The sequence below is a fragment of the Vulpes vulpes genome, chromosome 1, assembly GCF_048418805.1.
Source record: "Vulpes vulpes isolate BD-2025 chromosome 1, VulVul3, whole genome shotgun sequence".
Taxonomy (NCBI): Eukaryota; Metazoa; Chordata; class Mammalia; order Carnivora; family Canidae; genus Vulpes; species Vulpes vulpes.
In genome coordinates this window covers 184,118,266-184,131,442 of record NC_132780.1, presented here as the reverse complement: position 1 = coordinate 184,131,442, position 13,177 = coordinate 184,118,266, and the positions used below count along the sequence as shown (strand labels likewise).

Genomic DNA, 13,177 nt, shown 5'->3' with positions numbered 1-13,177 from the left:
AGAGTCAAATATTAATGATATTTGGCAAATATGATAGTCTGTGCCAGACAGCAAATATTCTTGATTAGAACAAATAATCAGTAGTTAGCTATGATTAACTAGGACTGATACATCTCCACCCTTTCTGATCATTTTCGCTGATTAAAAAAATATCCAGAAGATAAACCATTTGTAATATATTTTTCCAAACTTTGTACTCATCCAAATACAAGAGTATCGGCTCCAGTGAACTCTGGAACAGCATCTGGTTGGTGTATTTGATTAGAGGCATATTAAATATATATGTTGATACAATCATTTGTCTTATCTAATGTGGAAAAAAATAGCTCAGTGTTGGAGAAAAATGAGCATGAGTTTGAACTTCTTCTCAACCTTGAAGATAAATTATTCTATTCAGAACACTCACTATATATTATATATTTAGGAGACACTGTTAATTTAATAATTAAAATTATAATAATACATTGTTTGGAAGAGATAACCTTCTATAAGTCATTGTAGTATTACTTGGTTAAAAAACTGACAACTCTATTATATTCTAAAATATGCAAGATCCTCAGTGCCAAATGCAGTCCTCACAGAAAGTATTTTCAGCTTATAAAAATGTATTCAATGAGTAAAACTAATGAAAGACTGACTTATTAATATATTTTCCTCTCATAATACAAAATCTTAATATTGAACAAGCGGGACAAAATTACTGGATACACATTTGCTCCCTGAACTGTGTCCCTCCAAAATCCCTATGTGGGAGCTCTAAGCCTCCATGTGATAGTATTTGAAGATGTGGCCTTTGGGAGGTAATCAGGAGATAATTTAGAAGATGAGTGAGGGGGGATCCCTGGGTGGCTCAGCAGTTTCGTGTCTGCCTTTGGCCCAGGGCGAGATCCTGGAGTCCGGGATCGAGTCCCACGTCAGGCTCCCGGCATGGGCCTGCTTATCCCTCCTCCTGTGTCTCTGCCTCTCTCTCTCTCTCTCTCTTTCTCTCTCTCTCTCTCTATGTCTATCATGAATAAATAAATCTTAAAAAAAAAAAAAAGAAGATGAGTGAGGGTGGGGCTCATGTGACAGGATTAGTGTCCTGATTCGAAGAGACACCAGAGGGTCTGCTGCCTCTCTACCAGACAAGGACACATCAAGAAGAAAACCATCTGCAAGCCAGGAAGGGGGCCCTCACCAGAACCGACCACCTGGCACCCTGACTTCTGACTTCCAGCATCCAGAACAGTGAGAAATAAATGTCTGCTGTTTAAATCACCCAGCCTGAGACATTGTGGTATGGCTACCCACGCTGACAAATACACATACTGAGCTCCCGTGATGAGAAGGGAGGGTAAGGCACGGAGAGGAGTTAGGCCTGCTAGCTGCCTTCCAGGGCCCTGCCATAAAATGAGGTAGAACATTCTCCAAGCATATTAACCCATGAGGAAATGGATGCAAAAGCAGCAGTAGAGTACTTTCAGCTTCTGTGAAGCTATTTTAAGGATCCAGTGCTTCTTAAAATAGAAAGCAGAAAATATATATTCTTGGTAAAAGAACAATAAAATCGCCATTCATGAAAAAAAAAAAAAAGGAACAAAATATCCAGAATTCTTCTTAATACCCTCACGAGAGAATAACATTCTTTAAACCTTTGTACCTTCACTGAAGAGAGAAAAATGACTAATTCTCACGGTAGCCCATTTAGTGTAAAACTAAATGAAGACAAGGGATGACTAATAAGCATCAGTCACAGAGGAGGGAGATTTAGGGCTGGAAGCTGTTTGCTCCCTCCCGCTCCTTTACGTTCTTGGCTCCAGAATGATTAATAGTAAGAATTTTGGCTTTGCTTTACGAGATGATCCAAATGTGCACACCGTAAGCAGAACAACGCCTTCAATCTGGTGAAATGATCTTTTACACTTATAAAAGCAGGAAATAAAACAAATGAAAAAAATGATAAAACAAATGCTCCTCTGTTTTCCTTGCAGTGATAAAACGCTCTACCTAGAGCGCGCATGTCCCTTCCCTCTCCTATCACAGCAGCACGTCTCCTCTTTCAGGTCACGTCTTCCACATAAAAGTGCTAAACTAATGCCGCTTAATGACAAATTAATGTCCATGAATAAAAAATACACCTCTAATAGCATAGAGTAATTTGCCATTACAATATCATCATTGGACATGCCCCTGGTTTAATACGATGTATTTAATTCATAACCTAATGAGTGATATATAAAAAGAGGGAGATGAACCCTGCAATTACATTTATGTGAGTCTGTCACCTTATTTGTAAAACCTTAGAGTCATTTACATTCAAATTAGAACAAATGAGTGATTTCACAAAGTGCAGTGATAAATGACCACAGCAGCCCAAGACAAAACTGTATTTCCTGTGAACACATTAACAGTTTCCTATTATTTGTTAAAAATTACAGTGCATATTGCCCAGTGTGGTGTGAATAATGACTTTTTTACTGATTAGGTCAGAAGACTAATATGTAGCAAAATAAATAATTTTTCTTTTCATTTTTTCTGATTTTTTGCTTTAAATTAACTACTGAATTCTGGTGGATTCATACTGCCACCTGCTGCCTAGGAATAGCTACTAGGAGTATTCTATCAAAAGTTGTTTATTCACCACTTAGGTGGCCTTATTTAGAGAGTCTATACGACCCGTCTTTCTTTTCAATATATTTAAATTGCATATTATCCTAAAGGCTGATACTTGGAGAACAAACAAGCAAAAACCTCCTGCTAATTAAACAAAAGGGTATATACTATTTGCTATTTGGGAAAAGTGGTACAAGATGTAAAAAGTTGTTTTTTGTGGTTTTTTTTCTTTTTTTTTTTTAGAGCTAACTATTAAAAAAAGATATTTTCAGCAAAGCATGTATCACTTTCAGGGGCTACAACACAAAGTCCAGTGGCCAGTTACCCTGATCTTGCGAGAGGTGCATCAGCAGTGTGAGTGTGGGATGGTTTCCCTACTCCTGCTCCTTGCACAATCTGAAGGGGACTGAGAGGCTCTCTGCCTGCCACCTCACCTTCTCCCCTAATGGCAAGTCCAAAATGAAAGCTCACCTTAGAGGGCAGAACACGGTAGGCTAGGGAAGGCAGGAAGGCTGCTGAGGAGCCTGGGGAGGAACAAGCCTGGCCTCAAAGATGAAGCTAAGGAGGCTCCAGAGTGGTCATCATCAGGGGAGCTCATGGGTGTTTCCACGGGATCAACACCCTAGTTCTGAATTTAAGTCTCTCCATCTGTAAAAAGTAAATAATGCTTACCTGCTTTAAGGGATTCCTTAGCAGAGGGAAAATGAGAACCACTGTCCAAAATGCTTGGTATGGAGAGGACTTTGACAAATGCTGTTTCCTCACCTTGAGAAAGATAATGAAGGCTCTGGGGACTATGGTTTGGCATGGAGAAAGGCTAGAAACAAGCAGACCCCTCAGGAGGACATGAGGAACTCACTATAATCTAGCACTAGTAATGAAAGCCCCCCCAAAAGAGTAAGAGCTTTACTGATGAAGAAAAGGATCAGGTCTGAGAGGTATTTGGGAGGTAGAATTAACTCTGCTTGGGAACTGATTGGATAGCACAGTGAGGAAGGAGTATGAGACGATGTCGAAATTTCTAGACAACTAGTGGATTAATGGTACCATCCACAGAGAAAAGGACAGGGTTTCTCATGTTAAGTTTGAACTACGTGTGTGATAGGTCAGTGGAGATGTTCAGCAGCTCATTTAAAAAGTCTAGGAAAAATCAGAGTTTGTGAAAACAAACCAGATTCCAAAAGTCTGGAATGTTTACCTGAGGGACTCGGTAAACCAAGGGACTCATAGGCACCAGTACCTCTGTAGCCCATCACTCCTCAGGGAAGTCTGCAGAGTATCCTTTATAAGATTTAAAATCGTGAATGGCATGTATAGAAACATGTATACTCTGAAAAGCATGGTAATTCCTGCATTTTACTAGACCCATTTTGAAGACAATAACTGCACTTTAATGAATTTAATAAACTGCATCTTTCTGATGATTTTTTAAAAAAGCACAATGTACAAGAAAGGGGAGCAGAAGGAAGAGAAGGGAAAGAAGCATTCACATTTTATTTGGACCTTGATCTCAGCGGATAAAAAGTCCAACAGGTCCTGTGTATTAAGAATACCCTGACAGAGCAAAGTCCTCTGGAACTGCGCAGGCAAGAGGGTGAGGAAGGATGCAAACCCGAGCTGTTGTAAACCCCTTATCTCAGAACAACAGGCTACTGCTGTAGCCACTGCCTGCCCCAAGACCCCTCCCCAACTAACACACATCTTAGGCACTGCCAGCCTCCCTGTTTATTCCACAAACATGCGCTGAGAACCTGTGTTCACAAGGACCTGCCATCCAGAAGGCTTGGGAACTAAAAATGAGGAAGGTGAATGCTCCACAGCATAGGAGGCTAATTCACTGACTGTCCTCACTGAAGGGTGGGGGGGGCACTGTTCCTGTGGCTTAAAGCCCCTGCCCTCATCAGCCTCCCAAAGGAAAAGCCAGAAAAAGGAGAGCACAGGGGTGTCTGGGTGGCTCAATTGGTGAGGCTCTGCCTTTGGTTCAGGTCATGACCCCAGTGTCCTGGGGTGGAGCCCCTTGATAGGCTCCATGCTCAGTGCATAGTCTGCTTCCCCTGCTCCCTCTGCCCCTCCCCCTGCTTGTGCTTTCTCTCTCTCTCTCTTTCTGTGTGTGTGTGTGTGTGTGTGTGTGTGTGTGTGTGTGTGTCAAATAAATAGAATCTTGAAGAAAAAAAAAAAAGGAGAGGACACAGTGACCTCAAGTATCTCTTCCCTTTGCTGGGGAGTAGCAGCATTCACCCTTGTGCAGAGGAGTTTCTGGGCAAGGTAACGGCTGATATCCCAAAGACTGGTATCAACCCAGGGGTTCCCTCAGGCATGAATGAGCACCAGAGGACAACAGGAGGTATCAGAACAGATACCTTTCACAACTCTGGAAGAATACTGAAGAGAGAGTGGTAATTTGAAAATAACAAACAAGACCAGACATCTTAGTAGGGAAGAAGGGCTTCACAAACTCCTAGTTGGATAAAGTACTGAGCAGGAATGGAAAAATGTCTATCCTTCATTGATAGGGCACAACTTTTTTATTTCCTTTTTTTTTTTAATTTGAGAGAGAGAGAGAGAGAGAGAGAGAGAGAGAGAGAACAATGGGAGGAGCAGAGAGGGAGGGACAAGTACAGTCTACGCTGAGTGCAGAGCCAGATGCAGGGCTTGATCCCACAACGCTGAGATCATGACCTGAGCCAAAATTGAGAGTCAGATGCCAACTGACTGAGCCATCTGGGCACCCCAATAGGGCACAACTTCTAAGTATATTTTAAGCACTAAAGATTTTTCATTTAAACAAAAAACATTTTTATATACCCAATAAAATGGTCCCCTATGAAATTAAGAATCAGTTGAGCAATAATACCAAAACACAGTAAGTAGGTGTAGTTAACAAGATTACGTCAAAATGTAAAAGCAGACCGACCCAGACTAGTAATTTTACAATCCTAGAAAAAGAGAGGAAGGATATGCATTTTCAAAAGACTGACATTATGAGGAATTCTACATACACATGGCTTTGGTTCTCCTGTAGCTAAAGTTTTCTTCCATTTGTGGGACATCTTGTAAAATCACGGATAAAAAGGAAAAATAAAGTTCCATGAGAGAACAAAATGAAAACATTGGAGAAAAGAAAGTGAAACAATGAACTACAGAGATTAAGTTCCAAAGTGCACAAATCACTTGGTATCTCAACAAATTCATCTGATGGGACAGGAGAAAATACCCATGAAGTTCCGAAGTTCATCTGGAATTCTTGTTTATAGACATTATAGGTGTAGGTAAACACACACACACACACACACACACACACACATACACACACACTATTTAAATATGCATCATGATAATGAGCACTCAACCAAACTTTTGGCAAGATACATCATTGAATATTACTTGCCACGGAAAAAGTGAATCAGGTGATGATGGTGGTTCAAGTTGCAATGTTTGATGTAAAAATGTCAAATAAAAGTAATTTCAATTTCACAAGTCAAACACACACCTCTGAAGCCTTGTAACCTTTCTTTTTGCTACTTGCAGAAAGGGATTAAAAACAGCTCTCCCATACCATCCAACAATACTGAAGGGAAAAGAAAGGAAAATAAGATGATAATAGTTAAACATTTACTGTTAGATTAAATGTGCTGAGATAATGATAAAACTTTCATATATTGTGTTTGAACTGCTCCTCAGGTGAATGTGGCTGACACTCCCCACACTTTCTTCCCAAGGTTGCTGGGAAGATGAAATAAGATGATATATGAGAAAGCTTTAGAAACTATCTAATGAATAACAGAAGTCAACAATATGGCTATATTTAGAATTAGAGAAAAGGACAAGGAAGAAAAGAAAATAATTGGGCAGGAAAACAAATAGGATTTTTGTACTTACTAATATAGTCACATGCACAAGGATAGTAAAATTAAATTGTGTAGATTTATCATTGTTAAAAATTTATTTTCACTGTTGTTATAATGCTGTAACAAATGCAAGTAAAATTCATGCCAGTGGAGGAGAGGAGCCCAATACAGGGAACTAGTACTTAATTCTGTAAAATAAAAGCCTCACAGCCATACTGTCTGCTTAAGACATCTCATGTCTTCCTAATGAACCAAAAAGTTTTTATCCAAGAAGAAAACAATGGTCTTCGGAATCAGAAAAGCCTATCACTCACCAGCTCTATCACCTCAGGCAAGCTGGGTACTTTTTAAATCTCTGATTTCTCACCCATAAAAATGTGCAAAGATGTGCGGATTAAATGTGAAACATTGGTGCTCAGAAGCTAAGTGTTTTCTCTTCCTCCCCCTCCCAGAGCCCCCTCCTGAGCATCCCAGCAAACCACGGGAAGGATGCACAGGCCACTTATCACCTCTCCAGCACTAATGCCTAGAAAGTTCTCGTGGTACCAGATTATATAGGACTTTGTGATATACTAGCCACTGCTGCTGAAATCTTACATGACTATCCAGCTTTTTGTGCATTTGGGATTGTTCCTGCAGTCAGACAACGTTGCTTCAAATGGAGACCCTTCCCAGTGTCATCTCCCAGAGTCCCAGCAATAAACCTGGAGCATGGCTGTTGAGTTACTCTGCTGCCAAGGGCAGTGGGGACCCGGGTGGATGGAGAGAGTGGGGAACATGAGAGCTGCAGCTGCCCTCCGGGGAGCCTCTTGGCCTGTGTCCTGGAGAAATTCTACTACCACAAGCCACATCTCCCCCACTGCCATTTTACCCCACAGGTTGGGGAGCAGGGGGTACAGCCGGTGACTGCAGGGGTAAGGGCTAGGAAGCGCAAAGCAGCAGCACACAAGTTCACACACCTGGATGAGATAGTGCGAACATAAGTTGAGCAGCTCCAACAGCTGTAGGTGACTGCCAGCTGCCAACACATCCTGGATCACGCCCGGCTCCAGCAAAATCTGTTTGGTTTTTTAACGAAAAGAAAACTACCAGTTACTTAAAAATTAATGTTTGCTTAATATGCAAGTCCACTATATTTAAATTGTTGCTTAACAGAGTAGATCTGAATTAATACTGTACTTTATTATGGAAGCCACTTCTCTTTTTTCCTATTCTGATGGAGCTGCGGCCCTCACTCAAATAGCTGAGTTGTCGCTTCCAGAACTCATTTCCCGTGTGTAAAGCTCAGCTCTTAGCCATTTATTTTTGCGGGAGGACAAGAACATTTGCAAAGAACAATGTAATAGTCATAAAATTCTGTTTATGATGGAAGTCATCTTGTAAAATACAGAAGAACCAAATTTTAGTTTTCAAAGTATATTTCACGGTTTTGTAGATCACAGAAAGAGCACAGCTAGCAGATAGTTTACGTCAAGAGCCTGTATGCTTCCCCCTTTCAACAGGAGACCAGAGGAGGCTACTACTCCATTTTACTTCTAAGCCCTAAAAATTTTCAACCACAAGCTTTCATTTTTCTTTTTCTCAATCTCAGATTCTCTAATCCCTTCTATTTCAAATGTATGATGTAGAAACAGCATTTTCGGGCGACAAGGATCACAGAGAAGTAAAGCTTTCCAAATATACTAGTCAGGTCAATTCTGCATTTTTTTTCCCTGGGTAAGTTCAAACTTGTCCCTACTGTTGCCAGCTCCTGAGCCACAAAACAGGGCTAGAGAAAAACACACGACTACATTGACTAGATTCGGTCTATATGCATGAATGCCAGACACAGGGAGGCCTTCAGGGCTACTCCACCATCCCAACCCAGCTCAAAGCCCAGTGGTTCCCAAAGTGTAGTCTGGGAACCAGCAGCAGCATCACCTGAGAATCTCTCACAATTGCAAATTCCTGGGTGCCTCCCCAGACCTAAATGAATCAGAAACTTTTGGGATGAGGCCCAGCAACAAATGTTACAAGGCCCCTGGTGGTTCTAGTGTGCAAGAAAGCCTGAGAAATACTGGTGTGGTCAATTCACTCTACTTCTTCCCTCATGCTCCTTTCTCCTCAAGCTTCCCCCTCCTCCTGTCTCTCCTTACTCTAACTCCATGATCTTCCAAGCCTCCCACCACCAAATCTATCAAGCCACCTACTCCTATTTGTATCAGCACTTTTGGCTTTACTCAACACTCCACTTGTGCACTAGATCTCCATCCCTCCCACCAGTAACTGTCCCCTCTTGTTTCCACAGCATTATGTGTTCTCTTCCTACTGATGATAACTCCCATCAGCATACAAATACTCCTCTCGATAGCTCTTTCTTAAGAAATAAGAATCCCCTCCCCTGACCCCAAGCTTCCTCCATGCCCCCTTCATAGTAAAGTTCCTCCAGAAAGTTGTCCATATAAAACACCACTATTTGCTCTACTTCTGTCTTGAATCTACTCCTGTTTTGTTCCCAATGTTCCTCTAAAAATGGTCTCATCAGGATCACCAATGACCTCCAAATCCAACGGCCAAATCTAACAGCGATTCCATTTAATCTTACTCAAGCCAATAGCAGTTAGCAAAGTCGATCTCTCTCCTTCACTCCCTCTCCATCTCCTTCCCGGATGGTAAGCTTTGGGGACATCCAGAACTCAGTAATAAGATCTCTCCTTTCCTCTCTCTGTTCATTCCATGGATGACATCATGTAATCCCATGACTTTAAAACTACCTATACTACTACTCATTATGCTCACATTTATTTTTTCCCTAGCCCAAGCTCACCCTTAAACTCCAGACTCTTATATCCAACTGCCTCTCTCCACTTGGATATCTAATGGGCAGCTCAAATTAAACATGCCCCAAACTCATCTCTTGATCCTCTGACAAAGCACCAAACCTGCTCCTATCCCAATTCTACCACTGCAGAAAACACCAACTGTCGGTTATTGAGGCTACAACCCCAGTCAATTCCTGACTCCTCCTGTCTTCCTCATATTTCACATCTGATCCATTGTCAGTCACTTGTATTGGCTCTATCTTCAAAATAATTCCAGAATCCAAACACAACTTATGCAGAACTCTCCAATGACTTTTTCTCTTACTCGAAAAAAATCCAATCTTCACTACAACATAAAAGTATCTGTGAATATCCTGAGCACCTTCGTATCTACAACTAGCTGCTGTTTTCTCTGCCTGGGCCACTCTTTCCAAGATATCAGCATGGCTCACTCATTCATGTCCTCTGCTCAGACCATTGCTCAGACACCATCTTACCTGAGAGGCCTTCTCTGGCCATCCGAGGTAAAACAGTACCCTGCTCCCCATCACTCTCATTCCCGATCTCCCCACTTCACTTTACTCTTCCTAGTCCTTACCACCTCTTGACATCATACATATTTATCTATTTGGTCATTTTCTGTTTCTCCACCCACAGAATATAATATCCTCGAGGGCAGGGACTTGGTCTATTTTATACCCCCAGCGCTTAGAATAATGCCCAACACATAGCTTTCACTCAATACTGATGAATTTATTTTAATAAATTATTGATGAATTAGCTTATCTCTAGATAGGTTTTTACATTCAGAATTACTTTCATTGATTAGTGTAACATAAGAAGAAAGGGATTATAAATTATATTCTAAACTACTAAAGAAGTGAAAAAGTTAAGCATATGTTGCAAAAATACCAACACTCATCTTATTCTCAAAAATTCTTTATAGTTCCTTTCCCATTTAGTCGGAAGGAGAAACCTGAATTTATCCCACTCCTCAAGGAGAGCGGCTTTGACTGACATTCAGGAAATTATTGCAGCTCCCCTCACAGAAGCAAGGATGTAGTATATTCTTGCAGAAAAGGCATGGCCTAAGGCACAGAATGGGGAATAGATGGATTAGAAAGGTTAGTCTGAGCCTTTAAATCCTGTCAGTTGCGCTTATTTCACACAACTGGCATTCACGATAACCTCCAAGGCTCGGTAATGCCAAACACAAAGACAGATATCACAGACAGACAAGATGAATATTCCACAGCATGTGTAACACGTCCAGCGGGCTCACTCCGAGAAACCCTCGCAGGAGATACCCATACCAGGATTGTTTTTGCCTTTGTTTCTTACTTTTTGTTCTGTAGTTTTTTCTTCTCTCATTATAACATACGTTTTTCTAGAAGATGCTTTAGTACAGGAAATCCCTAAGTGCACTGAAAGGATACAGTCTGGGGGGAAAAGAGAAAGAGAGAGAGAGAAGAGAGAGAAAGAAACAAAACAAGAAACAAACCCTACCAGGAAAGCTGGGTCTCACTTATGGAAACAGAACGAGTGTTGGCAAGCCCCACTTGCACTGGAGTCTTTCAAATTCAGCTTTGTTATCTTTGGTGACTGGTTGTTCTAACATATTTTTCCAGAGAACTCGTGTTTGGGCAGGAATACAAACAAAGGTTTGATCTCACGATTTACAGTACGCTGAATGTGCCTGACACCTGCCCGGAAGAGCTGATGAAAACAGCTTTCTGCAGAAGGAAGGGATCTCAACACGCCTACTTGCGGAGGACAACTAAGGCAGCTAAGTTTAAGTGCTGCAAAGGATATGCTGGTTACGTTTAGGCCTTTCAGAATTGGAGTCCCAACAACATCTAGTCTGGCACTCAAGGCAGGGTCACTGAGGACCACCAGCAGGAAGGGGGGTGTTGCCTGAGAGTCTAGAGAACTCAGTGGCCATGTGGGAGCTCATGTTAGTGGCCTGACACATCCAGTCATTCATCACATTGGAGGAGTTTAGCTCAGATGGAGGTATCAACAGGGGATAATCCAAATATCTGAATAACAAAAGGAATCAAGAAATGTAGGAGGCATAAAGTCAAGTGGTCCAGGATGCAGTGAGGGAAGGTATAAACCACTGAAGCTGCCACACTGCATTGGGTAGTCTTTCCACAGGGACACTCACCTGCTTGGGTGGAAGCAGGGCTGGGGCTTCTCCAGACTGGACAAAGAAATTCTGATGTGTTCTTAGGTGGGATGTGAGTGCCTCTTGTTCACAGGGCCCTCCAGATGGAATATTTTCTTCCTTTCATCCACTCACACCCGACCTCTGGATGCCAGGATACAGGAAGCTGAACTTGAAAGAGGGGAGCTGGACAAGGCTAGCTGGGGAGGAGACAATCTCACCATAGAACCTCTCCGGCAGTTGGTGGCAAGCTAGGTCACGTGAACTAAAATCTGCATGTGACTCCTACCCCAAGTGCTGAGACTCAGCACTCATTTTGATCAACTGGGAATAAGAACTCATCAGTGGCTATGGCTATGTCAGAGTGACACTGGGTGGTCTGACAAACTTTTAATAGAAGGAAAAGCCATGAGTGTAATAGAAGGTGGTGGTCTCTAAAGACACCCGTGAGAGTCATTACATCAGAATTCAGTCATGAGGTCGGTCCAGTTGCCTGCCTGGAAGGAGGCACCCTTAAGTACTCCAAATCTGTCCTCTAGCCACTAATCTAAGCAGGGTTGGTCGTGGATAGCTGAACTGGCAACAATCTCTAATGAAGGCCCTCCAAACTGGAATAAGACAGGGGCTCCTGATCCCCCCAATACCCTTGGGCATGACATGGGGCCAAAAAACTCAAGAGGAGAGAGGAGCCTGAGGTGAGATTCTGCACAGGGCATGATGAGATGGGCAACCTCCCTCAGCCCAGACTCACCCAGCTGGGCTCTGGGAGGGCAGAGTAGGCCTGGCGCAGCACACAGACCCCAAGGCATCCCTGGGTTTCCTTCTTCACTCTTCCTCCCAGATCACTGAGCATCCACCCCCTTAATTCTCTCTTCTTATTCTTTTTCTTCTCTTTATTTTCTCTCCCACTTTTACCTTGCTTCTTAGATTAGCTACTGCTAGGGACAGCCTTTAATAACCATGGCAAGGGGATCCCTGGGTGGCGCAGCGGTTTGGCGCCTGCCTTTGGCCCAGGGCGCGATCCTGGAGACCCGGGATCGAATCCCACGTCAGGCTCCCGGTGCATGGAGCCTGCTTCTCCCTCTGCCTGTGTCTCTGCCTCTCTCTCTCTCTGTGTGACTATCATAAATAAATAAAAATTAAAAAAAAATAACCATGGCAAGTCTCAGAGTGACTTTTTGTTCTTTGTTTTATTTTATTTGAGAGAGAGAGAGATTAGAGGGGCAGGAGAGAGAAAATCATAAGCAGGGTCCACATCTAGCATGGAAACTGACGTGGGGCTCAATCTCATGACCCTGAGATCATGACCTGAGCAGAAATCAAGAGCCGGATGCTTAACAGACTGAGCTACCCCCATGCCCCCTGGTGTGACCTTTTTTTCTACCTTGTGAACAGATGTGTTGGCATCTTCAGGAAATCATGTATCTTGGTTCTTCAAGGTTTTCTTCTTCATTTTTAACTTTACTTTTAAATCACTTACTTCAAGGGATGCCTGGGTGGCTCATTGGTTGGGCATCTGCCTTTCACTCAGGTCATGATCCCAGGGTCCTGGGATTGAGGCCCACCCCACATCAGGCTCCCTGCCGGGAGCCTGTTTCTCCCTCTGCCTTTCTCTCTCTGTCTCTCATGAATAAATAAATAAAACCTTAAAAGAATAGTTACTCACTTATTTCTAGACTGTAGATAGAGTAGGCTGAAGGAGTTGATTATGTGAAAGCCAGGCAACCAAGGTCTCTACCTAACACGTAACTGTGCAAACAGGAGCACAT

The 13,177-nt window shown here is 42.5% G+C and overlaps 1 protein-coding gene across 8 annotated transcripts in view; it reads right to left on the bottom strand.

Moving 5' to 3' along the window:
* Positions 1–13,177, bottom strand: part of KLHL32 (kelch like family member 32) — a 275,868-nt gene that overhangs the window by 141,476 nt on the left and 121,215 nt on the right. For all 8 annotated transcript variants that reach the window (XR_011997162.1, XR_011997170.1, XR_011997169.1 and 5 more), the window contains one exon: positions 7,400–7,498. Coding sequence is in view for 5 of the 8 variants with exons in the window: in XM_026002906.2 (XP_025858691.1) it covers positions 7,400–7,498 (99 nt within the window). In the remaining 3 variants the exon portion in view is untranslated. The remainder of the gene's footprint in view (positions 1–7,399; positions 7,499–13,177) is intronic.